Source organism: Coffea arabica, chromosome 10e (assembly GCF_036785885.1).
Source record: "Coffea arabica cultivar ET-39 chromosome 10e, Coffea Arabica ET-39 HiFi, whole genome shotgun sequence".
Classification (NCBI taxonomy): domain Eukaryota; kingdom Viridiplantae; phylum Streptophyta; class Magnoliopsida; order Gentianales; family Rubiaceae; genus Coffea; species Coffea arabica.
This window is the reverse complement of record NC_092328.1, coordinates 359,670-378,821: the sequence shown is the minus strand read 5'-3', so window position 1 is coordinate 378,821 and position 19,152 is coordinate 359,670. Positions and strand designations below refer to the sequence as shown.

Genomic DNA, 19,152 nt, shown 5'->3' with positions numbered 1-19,152 from the left:
TTATTCCTTTTTTTTTCTATTACTACAAGGCCACGCAGCCTACTCCTTCTTTTTCTTTTTTTTATTACAAGGCCACGCGGCCTACTTCGTTAGCTGGATCACTTTTTCTTCTGTCATTTTTCTGTCCTCTTTTTCCTCTCTTGTGTATCATATTTGCATCTCAATGGCCTGCGAAAAACTTTTTCAGCTTGATTTTCTTAATGAAGTTTTGTTTCTGCCGCTCATTACCCTATGGTTTACTGTTTTCTCGGTTTGCCCGTTTCGCTCTCTTTTGCTTGCTGGATATCTCGCTGCTGTTTCTTCTTTAGCTGCATTTTGTTTTCATTTTCAGCTGGCGCCTCTCAAAAAACTTCATCGGAATACTTTCCCAAACCGCTGTCATTAACGGAGTTTCTTCTTGCTCAGCCCCGCCAATCTTCATCTTCAGGTGACCTGTTATTATTATTTTTTTTACGTCTTTTCTGGTCTATTTTTCCCCCTATGCTTTACCAGTTTCTGTTTTTCCGCGTATTTTTCTGCCTTCTTCCATCTGCGTTTTTAGGTCAACTGTTCCTGCTTTTTTCCCTGCTCGATTTGTCGTTGTTTTTTGAGCTGGCCTCGGGGAAACTTTTCCACCTTCTTTTTTCCCACAGGTGGCCTCAGGAAAACTTCAGGCCACCCTTCGTCGTTTCTGCCCTTGCCGTTCTTTGGGTGCTTTTCCCCCCTTTTTTGGGTTCGTTTCTTCCTTTTCATTTTCATCTGTGACGGCAGAGATATTGATTTTATTGCATTTTTCTTTTTTTATGTTTTATTGCTGATTCTGGTTTTTATGTTGTTCCCTTCCTTTTTTCCCTTTTGAGTCTTTGATTTTTTTGTTATGTCAGCCTGTTCTCTTCACTGTTTTCCCGTTTTTCCCCTCGTTCTTTGTTTATTTATTTCGCGTCCTCTTTTCCCCTGGGTTTTTTCTTTTTCTTTCTTTTTTCAGAACAATCACTATAATACTATCACTATAAGTTCCAAAAACATTATTCCATCATAAGAATTGTCTTTTTTATTAAACTGCTTTTAGTAATTATTGCAACTGTACAAGAGAATGAACAGAGCTGCGGATTTGTCAAAATCTGTGCCTTAACCAGTCACACCTCCCCAACGATGCTGGATCACAGCATAAACCATAATAATGTCTCTCATTTGTGAAAACTGAAAAATGGAAGCAAGTTTTTTCTATGTTTTCTATTTTGCCTTTCCTTGCATTGCTGTCTAATTGTTTGCATGCGTTGTTTAACTGCAGATGTAATGGGGATCGTTGTTCATGCTTTCCCTGCACAAGATGTTTATATGGAAGGGACTATGCGCCATGGGAGAGACTATGTCATAGTTGACCACAGGTTACCGTTTCATTGTGGTTTACCTTACTTTTGTCCTTCGTTTGAGCCCTTTTTCCCTGTGTTAGATAATCCTTTGATTTGTGACCTTGTTGCAGTAAACGTCCAATTCTTTTGACTTTGTGGGAGGATTTTGAATCTATCGAGGGCTGTGTTATTGATGAAGCAATGCCTACCATGCCTATTATTATCGCTATGAGAGTTAGGGTCTTAACGGAAAATTGTATGTCGCTCTTTTTCCTTGTGCATTATGTTTTGTTTCCTTGATGCCTGGTTGGTTTATTTTTAGTTGCCTCGCTTGTTTTGTTGTACTAGATATATCATTGTCGACCCAGCCATCTTCTGTTATACTTGTTGCTCCTGATGTTTTGGAGGCACGCGAGCTTGACTGCTGGTTGGTTTTTATACTTTTGAATTGCTGTTCATCAGTGTGTGGCCTTTTTTATTCTGTTATGGGCTTACTTTTCTTTGTTGTTTCTTGTGGGTGTGAAAGAAATGTCTCGAAATTAGTCCATATGATTTTTGACAATAAATCATACACTGATTCGGCTATTCTTTTACCTCCTGTTCGTGTTCCAACTCTTACTGCAATCTCCAGCGTTGCATCCTTCACTCGCTTTGTTAGTGACTTTCTCTTTTTATACCGCAGCTTTTTCCTTTGCTGTTATTTTTTCCCTTTTCTGTAGTTGTTTTGCTGAGTAGTTGCTACTCTATGTTGTTTTGAGGATCGAGCAACCGTCTGGATTAAGGGCCGTGTTGAAATTGCGTGTCCAATGACTCGCTTTTGGCATCTCGCCTGCCCCCACTGTTATCATCCATATGATTTTTCCACTACCTTAGGGATCTGGTGTCTTTCTTGCGGCCTGGGAATGTCTATTTTTCCAAGGTTCATTCCATGTTTGGTATTAGTTAGTTGCTTTGGTTCCAATTAGTCTTTTTTTCAAATGGCTTTGTTTTCTCCTGCTGGTTATTTCCTTTCGCTTGCGTAGGGTATGGATTAGATTTTTTTATTCATGACGATACTGGCTATGTAAGTGTTGTCACTCTGGGTGCTGAAGCTGAAAAGATAATTGGACTTAGTGCATTTCAATTGTACCAGACTGTTGATGACGAGGTTGTGTTTTCCTTTCCACTGTTCGGAGCTTTGTTCACTGTAGTTGTGCCTTGCTATCAGCTATTTTCTTATCCCCGTTTTTTTATCTGTGCAGTTTTTTGGCCTGTATAGACAAGTTCGCAGTCGCCTAGAACGGAAGAACCTGTTGTGTTATATAAAGCATTCCTCAGATGTGATTAGGTCAACGGCCATCGCCAAGTTCACAGTTGTTACTTGCTATTTGTGTTAGGATCAAGGCTGCTCTTCCGATTGCCATGTTGCTCTTGGCTATTGGCCTTCTTGATCTTTTGAGCCTTTGAATCTGATGTTATGTATGGACTGTATTTTGTCTGTTAGGTTACTTTTTTACTTGATCTGTAATTCAGTTGCTTGTAAATAATAAGGAGCCTTTATCCTCCCACATTCAGAGTTTGGTTCCAATAACCAATTGTTTAAGGACCTTTGTCAGCAATGCCTCTGTGTCAGCAATGCCCAATTGTGGCTTTTTTCACACGGGATTTGCGCCTTGGATGTTTAAGACATTCCCAGTTCCGGTACTACATTTGTTTCCTTCCATCCCATTTACCTACTGAAAACTTGTGGAGTGATTAATTTTGTTTGAGAAGAAGCTCTTTTTTTTATGCGCGTTTCTTGCTGTGATTCTATTTTTTAAGGATGAAGAAAAGAAAGCATGTAGAAAACTTGTCACGGATTGCATGTGCATTGTTTTGGTATTTTATGCTTTATTGAATTGATAAAACAGGGGATGCCACTGTAATTGGGAATGGTGAGGATGATGATGGAGCAGGGCCATGTGGTGGAAAGTTCAAGAAGTTATTAATTTTCTCTGGGAATGATTACCTAGGCTTGAGTTCCCACCCAACTGTTATCAAGGCCGCAGTAAAGGTAATTTTTTTTTAATCAATATGTTGTTATGGATTCTCCTGATATCAAATGGAGAATTTTGGTTAATAACTTGTGTTGTGTTGTGGTTTCCTCTGACAAATTAGGCAGCTCAGTTGCATGGGATGGGACCTAGAGGTTCTGCATTAATTTGTAGTTACACAAATAACCACAGGTTGCTGGAGTCGGCGTTGGCAGACTTAAAGAAGAAAGAGGTAGTTTCAAAATTTTCATTCAGTACCCAGTAAATGCAGATTTTTCAAAAGGTTTTATTGATAATATTTTTATTTCAGAACTCTAAACAATCAAGTGATAATAAAAATGGTTATGACAATCCATATGACAAAATTTTTAGTTAGGTGTGATTCAACTAGGTCTTGGTTGCAATGAAGCTTAAACCCAATGAATTGGTTCTTGCCTCCCATGTCTATTGCAGCAATATATTCATTATAGATTTCATTTCTTTAGAAGGCAACATATATCACGTATAAACAAATTGGATGTAACTTCTTATTTCATGTACTATGGTCAATAGATGGTCAAACTTTACCTGCTATGCTTTTGATCGTAATGAAGGGTTGATGCTGCTGGATTTAGACTGATGAATTCTTGCTCTAATGTCACATATTAGGATTGCCTTCTTTGTCCCGCAGGCTTTGCAGCCAACATGGCACTTATCACAGCAGTTGGAAGTGTTGGTTTGGTGTTAGCTGAAGGGGGAAAACCTAAAAGGGATGAAAGAGTTGCCATTTTTTCTGATGCACTCAACCATGCATCAATTATCGATGGTATCCGCCTTGCTGAGAAACAAGGGAGTTTAGTCAACATTGAGCGTTTGTATTGGTCTTTATACTGGCGCCTTCGTTTAACCATTACGTTTCTTGCATCGATGCTGCTGGCTTCTGCAAATTCAAAATGCTCTTCGGAAATACAAATGTCTCCGTGGTCTTCAACAAGGAAAAATACTTGTATTCATACCCCAGTCCCGTACATCCCTTGCTGTTTTAATTTTCGGAATCAACGGCATAGAAATCATGTATCCATGGCATCATACATTTCACCTTTAATATATTAGTAGCTTTGATTACCAAATTAGTGTATCGCATCCATTACCAGATTAGCTTGTTCTATTTGTTCAGTAGTTTTCGATTGTTAACCAATACATATACCTCCACTATTACTTTTGATCTAATATTACTTATTAACAAAGCCAACTACTATTTACACAATTTTAATCCTTCATGGACATTCACGTTTTATATTCGCGCGGTTTACCTCTCCTAGTATGTTTAATAAGTTTGGTTCAATTCTTTGAACGGACCGTATAAGTGTTTTACACTGAAAGAAACCAAAAAAACATAAACGTCACGTGAGTGAATGGAAAGTCTCGAATCCAGACTGAATAAAATAATTAATTGACTCTGTACAATGGTCGGCAGAAATAACTCCCTTTATTCTTTTCCCTTGTTGAATCCCAACCCAAAAAAAAAAAAAAGGAGAAATAGAAAAGAGTGGTTGCATTGCAGCACGTGACGTGAGCTTTGTGCACAGTTCCGCGTACCTCTCAACTCAGATCATTCATTCATTCAACCAACTACTATTTAATAGTAGTGTTCCACCAACTAATTATGCAAACCACCTACTACCCCACTGCGGGCGGCACCATTACAAAAAAATGTTCCATCAGAAAATTCCCATAGTTTGATTCCCTCCAACTCAGCTTCAATTTCTTCTTATCAAAACCCACAGTTCCTTGCACGCCTTTCACAAACATCTTCATCATTATTGTTACAGACCAAAAAAAAAAAAGAAAGAACCAGAAGAACCAAAGCCATCCACCTTTTGCTTCCCTTTCTCGTAATTTTCTTTAATAAAAATAGAAAGACACACCAATAACAAATAATGACTTTGAAGCAGCTCTCCTCATTTTTTAGTTTGATCAATAATTTCTTTCATTTTACATTTGATTACTAATAATAATTCCACTAATTAAGGGATTATGAGAGCTCTCACTAATATTAAATGAAAAAAGAACCCCTGTTACAACGCCCACAGAAAAATTTTTTTTTTCCTCCAAAAAACGTAATAATACCTACTGTCAAAGGGGAGTGGGCTTTGAAGTTTGAAGCTGCCTCCTCCCAAAGTCAGTCCCTAAGATACCCCCCTGACCTGACCCACATTGTTTAGTGCAGCAGCGTGGAAATAGTGCAGTATCGGGTTCCCCTTAGCCTTAGAGGGCCTTATCGTCTTCCCTTCCCTTCATTCAGATGCGCCTACAACTGGTACCGTGCAGAGTAATTGTAGCAGCAGGTATTATTCTTCTAGTTTTTTACTCCACCTGCTTAGAGCCCACTATGGCCTCTTCTCATTCCTTAATTACTTGCGCATATGTAAATCTTGGCTGGTCATCCCAGCAGATCATGCGATTCCTCCATACCAACAGTACACATTACAAGTGGAAAAGCGTACTTATTCCTGATACTTTGACAGACTCTCATTTCTTGATTCAAAGGTCATGACTTAAAGCATGGCACCTGATTCTAGTTTCTATTATCTATGCAACTAATTTTTCCCTTTTCCCTTTGCTTTTCTGTTGCTTCCTGCCTCATGCAGGTCACCGGAGTTTCTTCTTTTCTCTTAGCTGTGTGCTTTCCTTGAGGTCCTTCTTCTCTGTTGTACACCACTTGTATATCTGTATAGGCTCCTATAATTTTTGACAAACATACCGTCGCTGTGTTAAATTGCTTATATATTGTTTCAGGCAATAATCTTGCAGCCGCCTATGAATCAATTTTGCAAAGAATCTTTTCTGGGCCTGCCAACTTAGCCGTGCATCGTTCATCCAAAATGAATGCGATTCGGCATTTTCCACTAGTGTTATGGTTTCTCTCATCTGGAGTTTTCTCCTCACACGGGTTAACCGGGAATGTTTCTTCAACAAGACCAGCTGTAGTGAATGTTGGAGCTATTTTCTCATTTGACTCCACCATTGGCAGAGTTGCCAAGATTGCAATTCAGGAGGCTGTTAAAGACGTCAACTCCAACTCCACTCTCCTCCCAGGGACCAAACTTGTTGTCAAAATGCGAACTTCCAATTGCAGTGGATTTGTTGGCATGGTTGGAGGTAAATTTTTTTTTCCCAAAAAAAAAAAAATTCATCTTTCTCAAGTGTTTCTTGTCGGATATTCGTCATTTGTATTTGCTTAGGAAACTTTGGGCAAAAAGAACAGAGCTTTTTGTTGGTATTTTAACCCTTTTCAATTTTTTTTTAAAAAAATGTTTGGAAAAAAAAAACCCTTTTCAATTCTTGTGCTGTTGATGGATTTCTGGAAGGCTAAGCTTAACTTCGTCTAATTGCGGCTTTTTCATCAAGTTGATATGAACATACAGTCCCAGTTTCTTAATTTCCTGGAAAAATGGTAGAAATTCCTTTTGTTGGTCAATTCTTCTGTGCGGTAAATTTGAAGACTGTTGGTTTCATTACAGCTTTGCAGCTCATGGAGACGGAAACTGTTGCTGTTATTGGGCCACAATCTTCTGTAGTGGCACACACCATATCGCATGTTGCAAATGAACTTCAAGTACCTCTCTTGTCGTTTGCTGCTACAGACCCCACTCTTTCTTCGCTTCAGTTTCCTTATTTTGTTAGGACTACGCGGAGTGATTCTTACCAGATGACTGCAATAGCTGAAATGGTAGACTATTACGGTTGGAAAGATGTAATTGTGGTTTTCCTAGATGATGATTATGGAAGGAATGGTGTGTCTGCATTAGATGATGCAATCGCAGCCAGGCGCGGTAGAATCTCATACAAAGCAGGGATTCCACCAGCACCTGGTGTTAATAGGACTGACATAATAGACATTTTGATAAAGGTTGCGGTTATGGAGTCTCGGGTTATAGTTCTACATGCTTATCCTGATGTTGGGTTCATGGTATTTTCTGTGGCACAGTATCTTGGAATGATGGGTGATGGCTATGTTTGGATAGCTACAGATTGGCTTTCTTCTGTGTTGGATTCCTCTTCCCCACTTCCTCCGGAGAATATGGACTCCATGCAAGGAGTTCTTGTTTTACGTCAGCATACTCCTGATTCTGATAGAAAAAGATCATTTTTGTCAAGGTGGAATAAACTCAACGGTGGTTCATTAGGTCTGCATTCCTATGGTCTTTATGCTTATGATACCGTTTGGTTGGTTGCTCATGCCATAAATTCATTCTTTGAGGAGGGCGGAAGAATCTCATTTTCCAGTGATCCTAATCTACGGTTTGTTCAGGGGAGTACTCTGCACCTTGAAGAGCTGAAAATTTTTGATGGAGGGCCTCTTTTGTTGAAAAAGATTTTGGAGAGTAATTTTGTTGGTTTGACGGGGCCTGTCAAGTTTAATTCTGATAAATCTCTTGTTTTTCCAGCGTATGACATTATAAATGTCATTGGAACTGGTTTTAGAGTGATTGGTCATTGGTCTAACTATTCTGGATTATCCACTGTGCCTCCTGAGACTCTTTATTCAAGGCCACCAAATCGTTCAAGTGCAAATCAACAGTTATTTGGTGTAGTTTGGCCAGGAGAGACGGTAATAAAGCCTCGTGGATGGGTTTTCCCAAACAATGGAAAGCAATTAAAGATTGCAGTACCCAGACGGGTAGGTTATCGAGAATTTGTGTCACAAGTGCCAGGGACTAGCACTTTTAAAGGATTCTGCATAGATGTCTTTACAGCTGCTGTTAACTTGTTGCCATATGCTGTTCCATATCAGTTCATCGCCTTTGGAGATGGCCATGAAAACCCTAGCTATAGTGAGCTTGTGGAGCTGATAAGTGCAGGGGTATGTGCAAAGTTGAAGAAAATGATAATTGTGGTATCAATTAGACAAGGGTACTAGCGAAGTTCGAGAAGTTAATTTGTTATAGCTGAACTTTGTTTTGCTTTTACAGGTGTTTGATGGTGCTGTTGGTGACATTACAATTGTCACCAATAGGACAAAGACTGTAGATTTCACCCAGCCTTATGTTTCATCGGGACTTGTTGTAGTGGCCCCATTTAGGAAGTTAAATACTGGTGCATGGGCTTTCCTCAGACCCTTTTCAGGATTGATGTGGGGAGTTACTGCTGCTTTCTTTCTTTTGGTTGGCATAGTTGTTTGGATATTGGAACACCGAACTAATGATGAGTTCCGTGGACCACCAAAGCAGCAACTAATAACCATCCTATGGTGAGTTTCAGAATTGAAAATTTTGAAGGCCAGATGTCAGTATGTTAAAAATCCTAGCTGACATCTAAGGAAATGACATTAAGAACTTAAAACTCTTAGTTGGTCAAACGACACATGATTGTAATGGATTGAGTAGGTTAATGGAATCCAATCGTCTTTGTTGGGGAAATGTAGTTTGAATTTGTTTAAATGGTTGATGCAGTTATAAGTGGATTGTGCAGTGTTCATGTCGATGTTTCTTGAAACAACCTGATTGTGGGCATGACTTGTTTGATAGCTATTCTTCGTTCTTTTTGCAGGTTCAGCCTGTCAACCTTATTTTTTGCCCACAGTAAGAAAAATTTTACATTTTCAGCTATCCTAATGTTTATGGGCAAGATGTCCTGTTGGCACCTTTTTAACTTCTTATTCTTTCTTTGTTTCAGGAGAGAGTACCGCGAGCGCACTTGGACGTGTGGTGCTGATAATATGGCTATTTGTGGTTCTCATAATTAACTCAAGTTATACTGCGAGTTTAACTTCTATTCTTACAGTACAGCAGCTCTATTCTCCTATTAAAGGAATTGAAAGCTTGAAAGAAAGTGATGAACCTATTGGCTACCAAGTGGGTTCTTTTGCTGAAAATTATCTGATTGAGGAAATCGGTATACCTAAATCCAGGCTTGTCTCACTTGGGACACCAGAAGAGTATGCAACAAATCTTCTAAGTGGTCCAAAAAAAGGCGGTGTTGCTGCCGTGGTGGATGAACTTCCTTATGTAGAACTTTTCTTATCAAGCCAATGCAAATTCAGAATTGTAGGCCAGGAGTTCACCAAAAGCGGTTGGGGCTTTGTGAGTTTTGTTTTTCCATGTGTGATATATTCTGATAGATTTGCTTTCGCTTTATATGATGGTTAAACTCGTATTACTTTGCAATACTTGCACCATGTCTATGTTGGGCCTGCAAATGATGCATGCATGATCTGGTTCTACGAGGATTTTTACGTACTTAGCTTCTTCAATTGATCCGCTTCAAGATAGTGATCTAGTTTAACTTTTTAGGAGCAATTGAAATGTTTTGAGGAGCATTTTGATGTGGATGGTCTTGCTTGTAGCTACAGTTGATTCCAGAAAGTTCTTGTAGTTGCCAACTTGATAACTTTTGAATGACAATGAAGTACGTTAAATACAAAATCTGGATTTCGGGAACAACTTTTGTGCTAAATGCATTTGCTACAAGTCAAATTTACTAAAAGTGAAACGTTTTTGTTTCAACTGTATGCGTGTTGCAAGATTAGTTATGCAATGACTCTGAAGGTGTGGTGAATAATCAAAGACAGCTTCTCTGTGTTCGATTCCATCCCTAATAGTAATAAATAATCGCTTGTTTAACTAACTAGGCATTTCCACGGGATTCTGCTTTGGCTGTTGACCTATCAACTGCAATTTTAGCTCTATCTGAGAATGGAGACCTCCAGCGGATACACGACAAATGGTTGACAAAAAGCACATGCAGTTCGGATAATGCAGAGATTGATTCAGACCGCCTACACCTAAAAAGCTTTTCGGGTCTCTTTCTCCTGTGCGGGATAACTTGCTTCATCGCTCTGTTAATATATTTCTTGCAGATTATGCACAAATTTCGGGAAGCTGCCCGTGCAGGTAGAATTGCAAATGAAGGCCCAGGAAGCTCGCGCTCAAGGTCGCTTCAGACATTATTATCTTTAATGGATGCGAAGGCAGATCCATCCAGGAGAGACAGCAAGAGGAGGAAAATAGAGATATCATTATCGGATGGAATAGACTTTGGAAAGGATCCTGATGGAAGGCAATAATCTCAAGCAACCAAAATTATCTGTTTAGTTAGAAGCGTATTTGATTCTTGTCTACAGTCTGCGCATGCACAATCCCGCGCTCACGTAAACTTTGGATAGATTATTGGTTATTACTTGCTACTGATGCTACTACTTTGCAGTTGCAAGTCAGCAGTAATGTTACTTTTGATAAGTGTACAAAATCAGCATTCTTAGCTGACTGACGGTTCCTGAATGCATTTTTACTTGTTTAAAGAATGGAAACATCACTAATATATATAATTTTTAATAGCACTGCCGTATCTTATGTTCTTCTGTCTAGCCTGAACCTTTGATGCCACGAGATTTGTAACTTGAAGTAGATTAAACATGCGAGAGTATTTGTTCATCAGTTCTTTTTGAGCTGAGTTTTTGACAGGTAGATGTTAAGAACTCACTCACTCACTCTATCCAAGTGCATTTGCATATGCAGAAACTTATTTAATACACCGTTGCCTTTTTCAATTTTAATTGCGCGGATTATAAAGCACTGGGCTGCTTGCATTCGCACGGCGAAAATAGTCAATGCTGCTGGGGCTGGCTGTAGAAAATTTTCCACGAAAAAAGCCTATGATTATGGAGACGCGCAACTTTTGTCTGGGGCAACGCGCAGCCCCGTGCAGATGATCGTCTTTGTCTCGACCCTTTAAAGAAAACCACAAAATCTAAAGTAATCAACCAAAAATTTCCACAACTTTTCACATAACCCATTTGATGATAATATGTTTGCGAAAAATACGAATGGATTTTGTAACCGTGGACCACGCATCTACTCAAGAGTGTAAATTATCACCAGGAGACCAGACGAGGAGAGCTGTAAACCATCATCCTTTTCCTCTCGAAAGTAGCTCTTTCACTGCTGGGAATAGCTGCACTTGCCATAACCTGATCACCGCAACAGATGGCAAACAAGCTAAGTTAATTAACTTCGAAGGTTACATGAAATTCAATGCAACAAAACCAGGGAAGATATGAGGATCTTCTTAAATCTATATATATATATATACCTAGATATTAAAACAAGCTTATTATCATCATCAAGTTAAAAGAGCAAGCAGAACAACGGATGTAGTAGGCCTTGATTGATGGTAGAATTGCTTGTTATAGTAGGTGATCAACTTAGTAAATCTTATCTCATGAAAGAACTTACTTGGATCGCTGAAGGTCACAAGTCCAGTACCCTTGAAATCGCAATTCCAATAGTTTCTTCCATGCATCTGGTAGTATGCATTCATAGCATAGGATGCATGGGCATGGACCTTATCAGGCTCAAAACAATCCCCCTTCTCATAGATCTCTCTGCAGTCCACCCCTCCTGGGCCACAGCAAAAATCTAAGACGGCCTGAACCACCTTCTCATCCGCATGTGGTTTGGCCACACACCAAACCGATGGTCCTCTTGCCATGCCTGAAACTTTCTCCCCAAACCCCATTTTGTTACCATTACTGCTGCAAAATTTACAGCTCAAGTCTAAATCATAAACTTTTGATCCATCCGAATTGAATATCCCAAAATTTCTCTCACTGACACCCCCTTGTTTCTTGTTCTCATTGAACAAAGCGAAAACAAAGATCTCTATACTGTCCCTGGGCTTCATTGGAGTTCCTTTATTTGACTGAGCGCGTTCGATCAGCCTAGTGATGTAAGTTTTGGCGTTATCAGGAGCAGCTGCAGTCTCTCCTGCATCACCCTTGGATGGCCATCCTGATTCAGACACAGTAATTTCGACCGAACGATTGCCAAAGCCTAATGCGGAGACGGCAGATCGAACGGCATCAATCTGTGCATCCAGCATGTTGGTGTACATGTACCCCTTGGGGTCACGTACCCCAGTGGAATTGCCTAGCAATGCATATTCCAGGTTGACCATAGCGGGATTATCCCTGTATGCAAAATATGGATATGCATTCACCATAAATGGTGAACCGGTATCAGCTAAGAATCCCACTATGGCCGTCATTGTGGGGAGGAGGGTGGTGGCGAAGGTGGAAGCCGAGGGAGGAAATGAAGATGCAAGAACCGCCATGCTATGAGTTGTTGTGACCTTAATTTTGCGGTCCAAACCTCGCGAGAGCAAAACTTGGTGCAAGTTTTGCATGGCTTTGACTAAAGCATTGTGATCTAACTTATCATCATCGGTGGTTAAATACTCATTACCCACGGCAATGGCAATGACGGATGTAGCCGGAATGAAAGGCACGATACGAGTGGAAAACCACTCATCGGCGGCAGAAGCACTGGAACTTACGTTTGACACGAGGTAGTTTTCCACTGCAACAATGAGATCAATGCCGGTGTTGGAGAAGGCTTCAAGAATATCAGGGTTGGTGTCATAAATCTTGACCTTATCAATGAGGGTGGACTGAAGCAGCTGAGCTACTCTTTTTGGCGATGGCAGATTATTTCCTAGAGTGCCGTAGTTAATACCGACACCGGAGACGCCAGAGAAAGGGTTCAGTAGGAGGAGAAAGATCAGGGCTGGGAGTGCAATACCATTCTTGATCAAGTACGAAAGAGCCATTTATGGTGCGCCTGATGAGAAGAGACTGTTGAGCTGTAAACTCAATTCAGGTTCTGAGACTGGAGTGGTGATCCCTTGCATAAAAGCAATTTCTGCAGGAAATACATAATTTGTACGTATTATCAGATCAGTCTCTGATTTCTGATTTAATAGCAGCTACGAAAATTCAAACCGAGAAAAAGATTCCTGTTTTGGGCCTTTTGGCACTGATGGGTACAGGAAACTGGAAAGGAACTTTTGCCATGCTGGTAGTGGGGCACAATGTGCCCAATGTGGTGGCATAATGACTGGCTTTTTTGACTAAGATGCGTGATGGGTTTGAAAAATTGTAAATCTATCATGACTAGTACTTTGAAAACAGAGGGTAAAAAACAAAAAAGTTCCTGTGATAAGTCTAATACATATAAAAGTCCCTTATGGTTTTAAAATATACAATACGATACGTCATATTTTGAACTAAATTATAAAAGTGACGGAATTCGTTAAATTTAACGAAAATGATTTATTGGAATCTAAAAATTTTTTTTTATACCTAATTTTTATCAAATATACCTATTATATCCCGTAACCCTCAATTCTCTCTATGTAGAGAATAAAACAAATAATTTTTTTGAGTTGTCTTTTGCTTTATTATATCAGGGTATTTTGGTCATTTTGTTTATTTGCATTAAGTTTAACAGATTCCGTTACCTATACAATTTAGTTCAAAATATAAAGAGTCGTGCTGTATATTTTGAAACCATAAAGGACTTTTTTATGTATTAGGTTTATCACATGGGGACTATTTTGTTTTTTACCCAAAAATAAAAAAAAAATTAGACAAGAGTGGTGGGCCACGCATCTTCTGTTTTTAGGAGGTAGTGCAGAAAAAATGAATTGCAGTGATTTCACGTATATCAAATAAAAAAATAATTAAAAAATATTAAATAGAAAAAAAATTTTAATAAAAAATTACAGACTAAACAAGGCAATTAAGTAACTGTTGAGCTTCTTGCATTCGTATTGAGTTGTTTAAACCATACATACACAAGATCCTCAGTGTCACTTTTTCAATGACAACTCAGTGCTACTTCTATATTTATACCAAGTGTCCTGTTTATTTAATTTGTCATATGTTATTTATTTTTGTGTTTGGATTGCATTTTTCATGATTTTTCATGAAAAAATTACTGTAGCGATTTGATGTATGTGAGAAAAAAAGGTAATAAGGAAATATGATCACGAAAAATAACGTAATTTTCCGACGAAAAACCGCAATCCAAACAAGGCCTTAAATTTCTTCTATCATCACGTGATAAGTGGAATTGATACTGAATTTAGTATCGAGTAGTGACGTAGAATATCCCAACTGATCATATACAATTGATTCTTGAGCAGTTTACAACAAAGACGGGCTACATTTACATGTAATCGCATTTAAAGTACTTGATAAAGGCTTCTTCCTCTTCTGCACAATACAAGTGAAACACCTTAAAAACCTCTATTACAAGTTTCGGGAATCGTGTAGAAAAGTAATTATCAAATCCTTCAGGGACTTGCCCAAGAATTCCCTGGATATCCTTTGGAAGTTCTCTATAGTGGTTTAACTTGTTTCGTATCACACGCAACAAGTCCCGAACACTATCAAACTTGTACCGCCTGTAACGCCCAATATCATTGATAAAAGCAGTATCCATCTTTTCATCCCATTTACCACCTAAAGCCACATTTCCAATACTTTCCAATGCTTTCAGCAGTTCAGATTCCTTCTCCCTATCCTCCAATTCCACCCTATCACTGGCATCTCGAAGAAATGAAAGTCGCATCTCTGAATCCCAAAACAAAGGATGACACGCTACTTGAGTTGCTTTTGGCCTAAAAACAAGAAAGAAACTTTTGAGAAATGGGCCTTCCTCTTGTTTGTATAGAGAAGCTTATACTTTATGTAGCAAAAATTTATCAATATCCAAGCGTATGCATGCTGGTCTCTATGTGCGACCATACGTCTCAAACAAATAACATCGAAAAATAAAATGATGGCATACCTCAACTCAGGGTTGCAATGCAAGAGAGAAGCGATCAAATCTGTTGCTTCAGGAAGGTTTTCTATCAAGAACAAGTCTTTTTGGTTATTAACTATATTCACATCACGTTCAAGGATTTCACCGAATGGGTGTTTGCCACCAGTAATACAAAAGAAGAGAAGACAGCCTAGACTGAACAAATCTACAGCTCGCGTCTGACGTTCATGAAGAAGTTGCTCAGGTGCTTGCCACCCTGAACTCCCATAACCTACACAAATAGTTTATGCATTGTTCATAAGAAATAGAACTCCACAAGAAACTTTGAGACCGACCCAAATATTACAAACAAACTTCAGGAACCAAAAAACTTAATGATAGAGCTAAAAGAATTTCACTAACCAGTTGCATGCTTTGTTAAAGAAGACGTATCCCCAGAAAGGCGCTTGTTGATGCCCATATCTGAAAGTTTGGCACATAAAACTCTTTCCTTTGTTACAAGAACATTTTGAGGCTTTAAATCCCGATGAATAATACCAAGTTCATGCAAATGAGCAAGCCCCCGAACAACATCCCTGGCGTCATAGAATAGAATAATGAAAAGGTGAATCTTATATTTAGCGTATGTTCAGGATTTTAATAACTACTCATTGCAATCATATCAGTTGATAACGGTAAGAACTATAAGAAAGTTAACTAAGACATTGGTGGAGAAAAATCACCAATGCTAGCTGCAGTTGTATGCATACGATCCTACCCAAACTATAACTATGCTGAAAAAGAGAATGAAGAACAAAAATGCTAGAATTCGTCCTTAAAGTGTATTCATGAATATTACTGTTAAACCAAAATTTCATCTGAAAAGTTCATCACGTCTTTTTCTTTTTCTCTTTTAGGTGGGGAGGAGAAAAAAAGGGAGGGGGGGGGGGGTTGGTGTGTGAAGCCAGGAAGCGATGTTCAAAAATGCCGGCACTAACAAGATTCTAACTATCGAATGGTGGTATAACACTCCAAAATCTGCAATCATGATGTTTTGATAATACCACGTAACAGGCTTGCATATAAATTTGAAAAATTCAGAAACCCTGAAGTGATAGGGTAATCCCAATATGGAAGCTCCAAAGATGCAAATCTATCCATTGTTTACTACAGGTTTATGAACTTACCTCATTAATTTTAACAAATGATGCGAAGGATACCCATTCGACTTCGATAACTGGAGAGCATGGTTATCTCCTAGCAACCCTAGTCGAACAAATTCATTGCCAGCACAGTTACAATCTCCATCCTGGTAAGTTTCTTGATTTTGTGAGCTAGAGCAGGACAATATCAAATCATATAAGCTACAGGCACAACGTTCCAGAGCAAGATAGACAAAATCTTGATCATACTCCACACCAAACCATCTCACAATATTTGGATGGTGATCAGAGGCAATGAGATTCTGAATCTCTTTAAATGCCACGTTGTGATGGGTCTGTACAAGGCGCTTAACAGCAACTGGACGACCATCATAAATTCCCTCAAGCACGACGGTACCGTTGCTTCCCATTGCAATTCCTGTGGTTGAGACAAACAATCTGCCAATGTTGCGTCCGTCCATGAAACCATCTGAATTATTAGGCAACCCAAGTTGTAAGAATTTTTTTGCTCTTTCATAATCTGGGAGCACATTGATGTCTTTGGCCATTTGATCATGAGAAACATTCTTTTTCTTTCTCTCAGCAGTTTTGCTATTTGTTCTTGGTTTTCGAGGTTTCTTCTTTCTGGTTGTTAAAGCTTGGATATTGGGCATCTCAACTCCCTTGTTTAACTTACCTTGTTCTTTAACTACCCAGTGACTAACAAAGAAAGTAACAATTAGGAGCATAAGACCACCAAATAGGGCAACAAACCAGAAATGAGATCCTATTAAATTAGCAAAACCTCCAATCTCATGAATTTGATCAATATCTCCTTCAGGCAAAGCCACGACTCCAAAATCTTCACTCTCAGGGGTGGGTAGAGCAAGCCCTATATCACCTCCATTACTTTGATGCAAACCTAATATCTTTTCGACCAGCTGTAACATAGGATCAAGGTCAGGTGCAGCTAGCAAGAGCACTTTGTCCCCAGCAAAAGCATCTGGCAAACTATTAGTCTTGAAAAGAGACTTGAACGAACTGCGATCACGTATGCGGTACACAACAGGCTTTGGAGGACAATGAAGCTGCAACTTGGCATCAAGATTCTTTCTAAGGCTAACTTCATCTTCAGTATAAAAGACACTACCCAGAAAACTTTCAATTGCATTGCATTGATAGGAAGCTTCAATATCAGCAAACATTAGATACCATAAAATCTTTCCTGTCTTCATATTAGTAAACTTTAGAACATAATCCTTCCTAGTAACATAAAGTGGCTCTTCAATTCCATCCAAATTCGTGGCACTATGAGGAACCCATCCTCCAAAATCTGTCCTTGCGACAAGGGTACTTTCATCATTGTGCTCATGCTCAACTGCTCTAACAGTGTCTGAACACAGGGTATGAATTACTTTTCCAGTTTTGGCATCAACAATGAAAATTGTTGATTTCTTCGAGCCTAACATAATTCCACCACTAGCTGATATGAAAGGAGTGCTCTTTAGGAATTCTTCCACACTCACTGGGAGTTTCTGAGAATAACAACCAATGTACAAACGTTAGGAAAAGAGCCAAGATTTGTTCAAAAGGCGACAGTAGTATCTAAATTAGCACACCAGAAGTCTAGCCCCTCGGCAACTAAATCCTCATAATTGAATGAATAATACAGAACCAGAACACATGCAATCCTGAGTTTTTACGAACACTCGAACAATAGACTTTTGATTTATACAAAAATTAGCAGAAGGAATCAAATCCAATAATGTAAAGAAAGACTGCACCATTAAGAAGAGCTAATCATGTGACAAGAACACCTATTTGTGAAAATTACACGGAAGGCTCGCTTACCACATTCTTCAAGCCATTTCCATTGACATACAGCTGCCAATCTTCTCCAATGTCTATGAAAAAATCATCGGCCCATGTGGTGGCATTGTTCCGTTGACCTTCATTATGGTGGACAGCCTGATAAGATGAATAAATCGGGGAGCCTGATGCAAACGACCATAGCACTTTTCCTGAGTTGATCTCCACTAAGTATATGGTGCCATCCGGGGCGGCCACCACTGCTGTATCATGTTTACTGAATTTGAGACCAAGAAGATAATAGCACTTAATAGAATAATATTCAGCAGGTTGCACGGTACAGAAAGAGTGCATCGGTTCTTGAACATAACACGAACAACTAAAAGGAAAAATATATCTTAAAACGACCATAGCACTGCTCCGTTTTTTGTGTGTGTTTTTTAGAATCAGATCACGTGTTTTATTATCAAGGTTTTCAGGGGGTATCGGCATAAATGTCCTGTTACAAGCAAGGAACGATGGTAAGTTTGGGCATTTCAGTTTCATCAAAATGTATTGATTTATTTATTTTCTTCGTCAAAATAACGAAGCACTTAATCAGCAGGAATCCACAAGACTACTGGAATGCCAAAACTGTGATAAAAGAATCAAGTCCTCATTCTTAAAGAAGAAATTCAGGTGAAATCGGTAGGGAACAAAGAAAAACTTACGACGTCAGCGGCAATGGAAGGTGGGAAGCAGGAATATCTGAATCATCATCCAGGTCGGAGCTCCGTGAGCTTGATGGAGGTCCGGATGCAACGACAACAACTAAAGATGATACTACTACTAGTACCAGCAGTATTACTAAAAATACAAGACGAACTGAAATACCCCTCATTTCTCAAGATTCTCGGGAGCCAAATTAGGAAGCCATATAATGGCTGGCTCATTCGATTGAAGATTTACGAAATAATTGATTGGATTGGTCGGAGAATAATAATCGGATGGGAGAAAATCCAAAAATTCTAGGGTTTTAAAGTCGTGTGCAGCAAAAGAAGACAACTTTTTATTTTTTTTTTTAAAAAAAAAAAGGAATTTGAGGCGTTAATCATGTGGGAATCAGGAAGATGCCTATTTTATTAGGCCTTGCTTGGATTAGGCCTTGCTTGGATTGCTTGTTTCCGTCGGAAAATATTGTCATTTTTCGTGGTCATATTTTTCTATCACCTTTTTTTATCACATATATCAAATCGCTACAGTAATTTTTTCATGAAAAATGACGGAAAATGCAATCCAAACACAACCTACG

General features: G+C 39.0%; 4 protein-coding genes across 29 annotated transcripts; 2 read left to right on the top strand and 2 right to left on the bottom strand.

Annotated features, from left to right (window-relative positions):
• Positions 1–55: 55 nt before the first annotated feature.
• LOC113736456 (replication protein A 70 kDa DNA-binding subunit B-like) lies at positions 56–4,452 on the top strand. 18 transcript variants are annotated; one of them, XM_072067458.1, is made up of 12 exons: positions 56–427; positions 542–712; positions 1,271–1,367; positions 1,463–1,587; positions 1,680–1,760; positions 1,851–1,984; positions 2,097–2,250; positions 2,354–2,478; positions 2,573–3,011; positions 3,221–3,363; positions 3,468–3,575; positions 3,992–4,452. In XM_072067458.1, exons 1-7 carry the CDS (start codon positions 232–234, stop codon positions 2,139–2,141), a joined length of 849 nt encoding a protein of 282 aa, XP_071923559.1. In that variant the 5' UTR covers positions 56–231; the 3' UTR covers positions 2,142–2,250; positions 2,354–2,478; positions 2,573–3,011; positions 3,221–3,363; positions 3,468–3,575; positions 3,992–4,452. The 18 variants fall into 18 exon arrangements, with proteins under 18 accessions (XP_071923559.1, XP_071923558.1, XP_071923557.1 ...); XM_072067457.1 differs by having other exon boundaries at positions 2,097–2,266; XM_072067451.1 differs by having other exon boundaries at positions 58–234; positions 332–427; positions 2,090–2,478.
• Positions 4,453–5,503: 1,051 nt separating this feature from the next.
• Positions 5,504–10,664, top strand: LOC113712438 (glutamate receptor 3.3). 8 transcript variants are annotated; one of them, XM_072067247.1, is made up of 9 exons: positions 5,549–5,670; positions 5,778–5,872; positions 5,974–6,019; positions 6,122–6,484; positions 6,847–8,189; positions 8,299–8,576; positions 8,876–8,907; positions 9,002–9,408; positions 9,957–10,664. In XM_072067247.1, the coding sequence occupies exons 4-9, from the start codon at positions 6,208–6,210 to the stop codon at positions 10,389–10,391; spliced, it is 2,772 nt and encodes a 923-aa protein (XP_071923348.1). In that variant the 5' UTR covers positions 5,549–5,670; positions 5,778–5,872; positions 5,974–6,019; positions 6,122–6,207; the 3' UTR covers positions 10,392–10,664. The 8 variants fall into 8 exon arrangements, with proteins under 8 accessions (XP_071923342.1, XP_071923344.1, XP_071923348.1 ...); XM_072067243.1 differs by lacking the exon at positions 5,778–5,872 and having other exon boundaries at positions 5,533–5,670; XM_072067248.1 differs by lacking the exon at positions 5,974–6,019.
• A 416-nt stretch (positions 10,665–11,080) lies between these two features.
• On the bottom strand, positions 11,081–13,054 carry LOC113712534 (glucan endo-1,3-beta-D-glucosidase). The gene is made up of 2 exons (XM_027236019.2): positions 11,560–13,054; positions 11,081–11,294 (listed from the first exon to the last, which is right to left on the bottom strand). Exons 1-2 carry the CDS (start codon positions 12,929–12,931, stop codon positions 11,263–11,265), a joined length of 1,404 nt encoding a protein of 467 aa, XP_027091820.2. The 5' UTR covers positions 12,932–13,054; the 3' UTR covers positions 11,081–11,262.
• A 1,207-nt stretch (positions 13,055–14,261) lies between these two features.
• LOC140004284 (serine/threonine-protein kinase/endoribonuclease IRE1b-like) lies at positions 14,262–19,074 on the bottom strand. Of its 2 annotated transcripts, none has more exons than XM_072066822.1 (6): positions 18,572–19,074; positions 17,904–18,138; positions 16,098–17,587; positions 15,334–15,506; positions 14,956–15,202; positions 14,262–14,785 (listed from the first exon to the last, which is right to left on the bottom strand). In XM_072066822.1, exons 1-6 carry the CDS (start codon positions 18,739–18,741, stop codon positions 14,332–14,334), a joined length of 2,769 nt encoding a protein of 922 aa, XP_071922923.1. In that variant the 5' UTR covers positions 18,742–19,074; the 3' UTR covers positions 14,262–14,331. The 2 variants fall into 2 exon arrangements, with proteins under 2 accessions (XP_071922923.1, XP_071922924.1); XM_072066823.1 differs by having other exon boundaries at positions 17,904–18,124; positions 18,572–18,711.
• Between the last annotated feature and the right edge of the window lie 78 nt (positions 19,075–19,152).

What these genes read in the sequence shown, in the direction of transcription:
- LOC140004284 (XM_072066822.1), bottom strand. Translation starts at nt 18,741, where the DNA reads ATGAGGGGTATTTCAGTTCGTCTTGTATTTTTAGTAATACTGCTGGTA. An exon ending in CTTCCATTGCCGCTGACGTC is followed by an intron (nt 18,139 to 18,571) that starts GTAAGTTTTTCT and finishes TCTCAAATTCAG; the next exon opens with TAAACATGATACAGCAGTGG. An exon ending in TTTAACAAAGCATGCAACTG is followed by an intron (nt 15,203 to 15,333) that starts GTTAGTGAAATT and finishes CTATTTGTGTAG; the next exon opens with GTTATGGGAGTTCAGGGTGG.
- LOC113712534 (XM_027236019.2), bottom strand. Translation starts at nt 12,931, where the DNA reads ATGGCTCTTTCGTACTTGATCAAGAATGGTATTGCACTCCCAGCCCTG. An exon ending in TGTGACCTTCAGCGATCCAA is followed by an intron (nt 11,295 to 11,559) that starts GTAAGTTCTTTC and finishes TGCGGTGATCAG; the next exon opens with GTTATGGCAAGTGCAGCTAT.
- LOC113712438 (XM_072067241.1), top strand. Translation starts at nt 5,628, where the DNA reads ATGCGCCTACAACTGGTACCGTGCAGAGTAATTGTAGCAGCAG. An exon ending in ATTTGTTGGCATGGTTGGAG is followed by an intron (nt 6,485 to 6,846) that starts GTAAATTTTTTT and finishes GTTTCATTACAG; the next exon opens with CTTTGCAGCTCATGGAGACG. An exon ending in CAACTAATAACCATCCTATG is followed by an intron (nt 8,577 to 8,875) that starts GTGAGTTTCAGA and finishes TTCTTTTTGCAG; the next exon opens with GTTCAGCCTGTCAACCTTAT.
- LOC113736456 (XM_072067445.1), top strand. Translation starts at nt 232, where the DNA reads ATGGTTTACTGTTTTCTCGGTTTGCCCGTTTCGCTCTCTTTTGCTTGC. An exon ending in CCGCCAATCTTCATCTTCAG is followed by an intron (nt 428 to 541) that starts GTGACCTGTTAT and finishes CTGCGTTTTTAG; the next exon opens with GTCAACTGTTCCTGCTTTTT. An exon ending in GCTTTTCCCCCCTTTTTTGG is followed by an intron (nt 713 to 1,270) that starts GTTCGTTTCTTC and finishes GTTTAACTGCAG; the next exon opens with ATGTAATGGGGATCGTTGTT.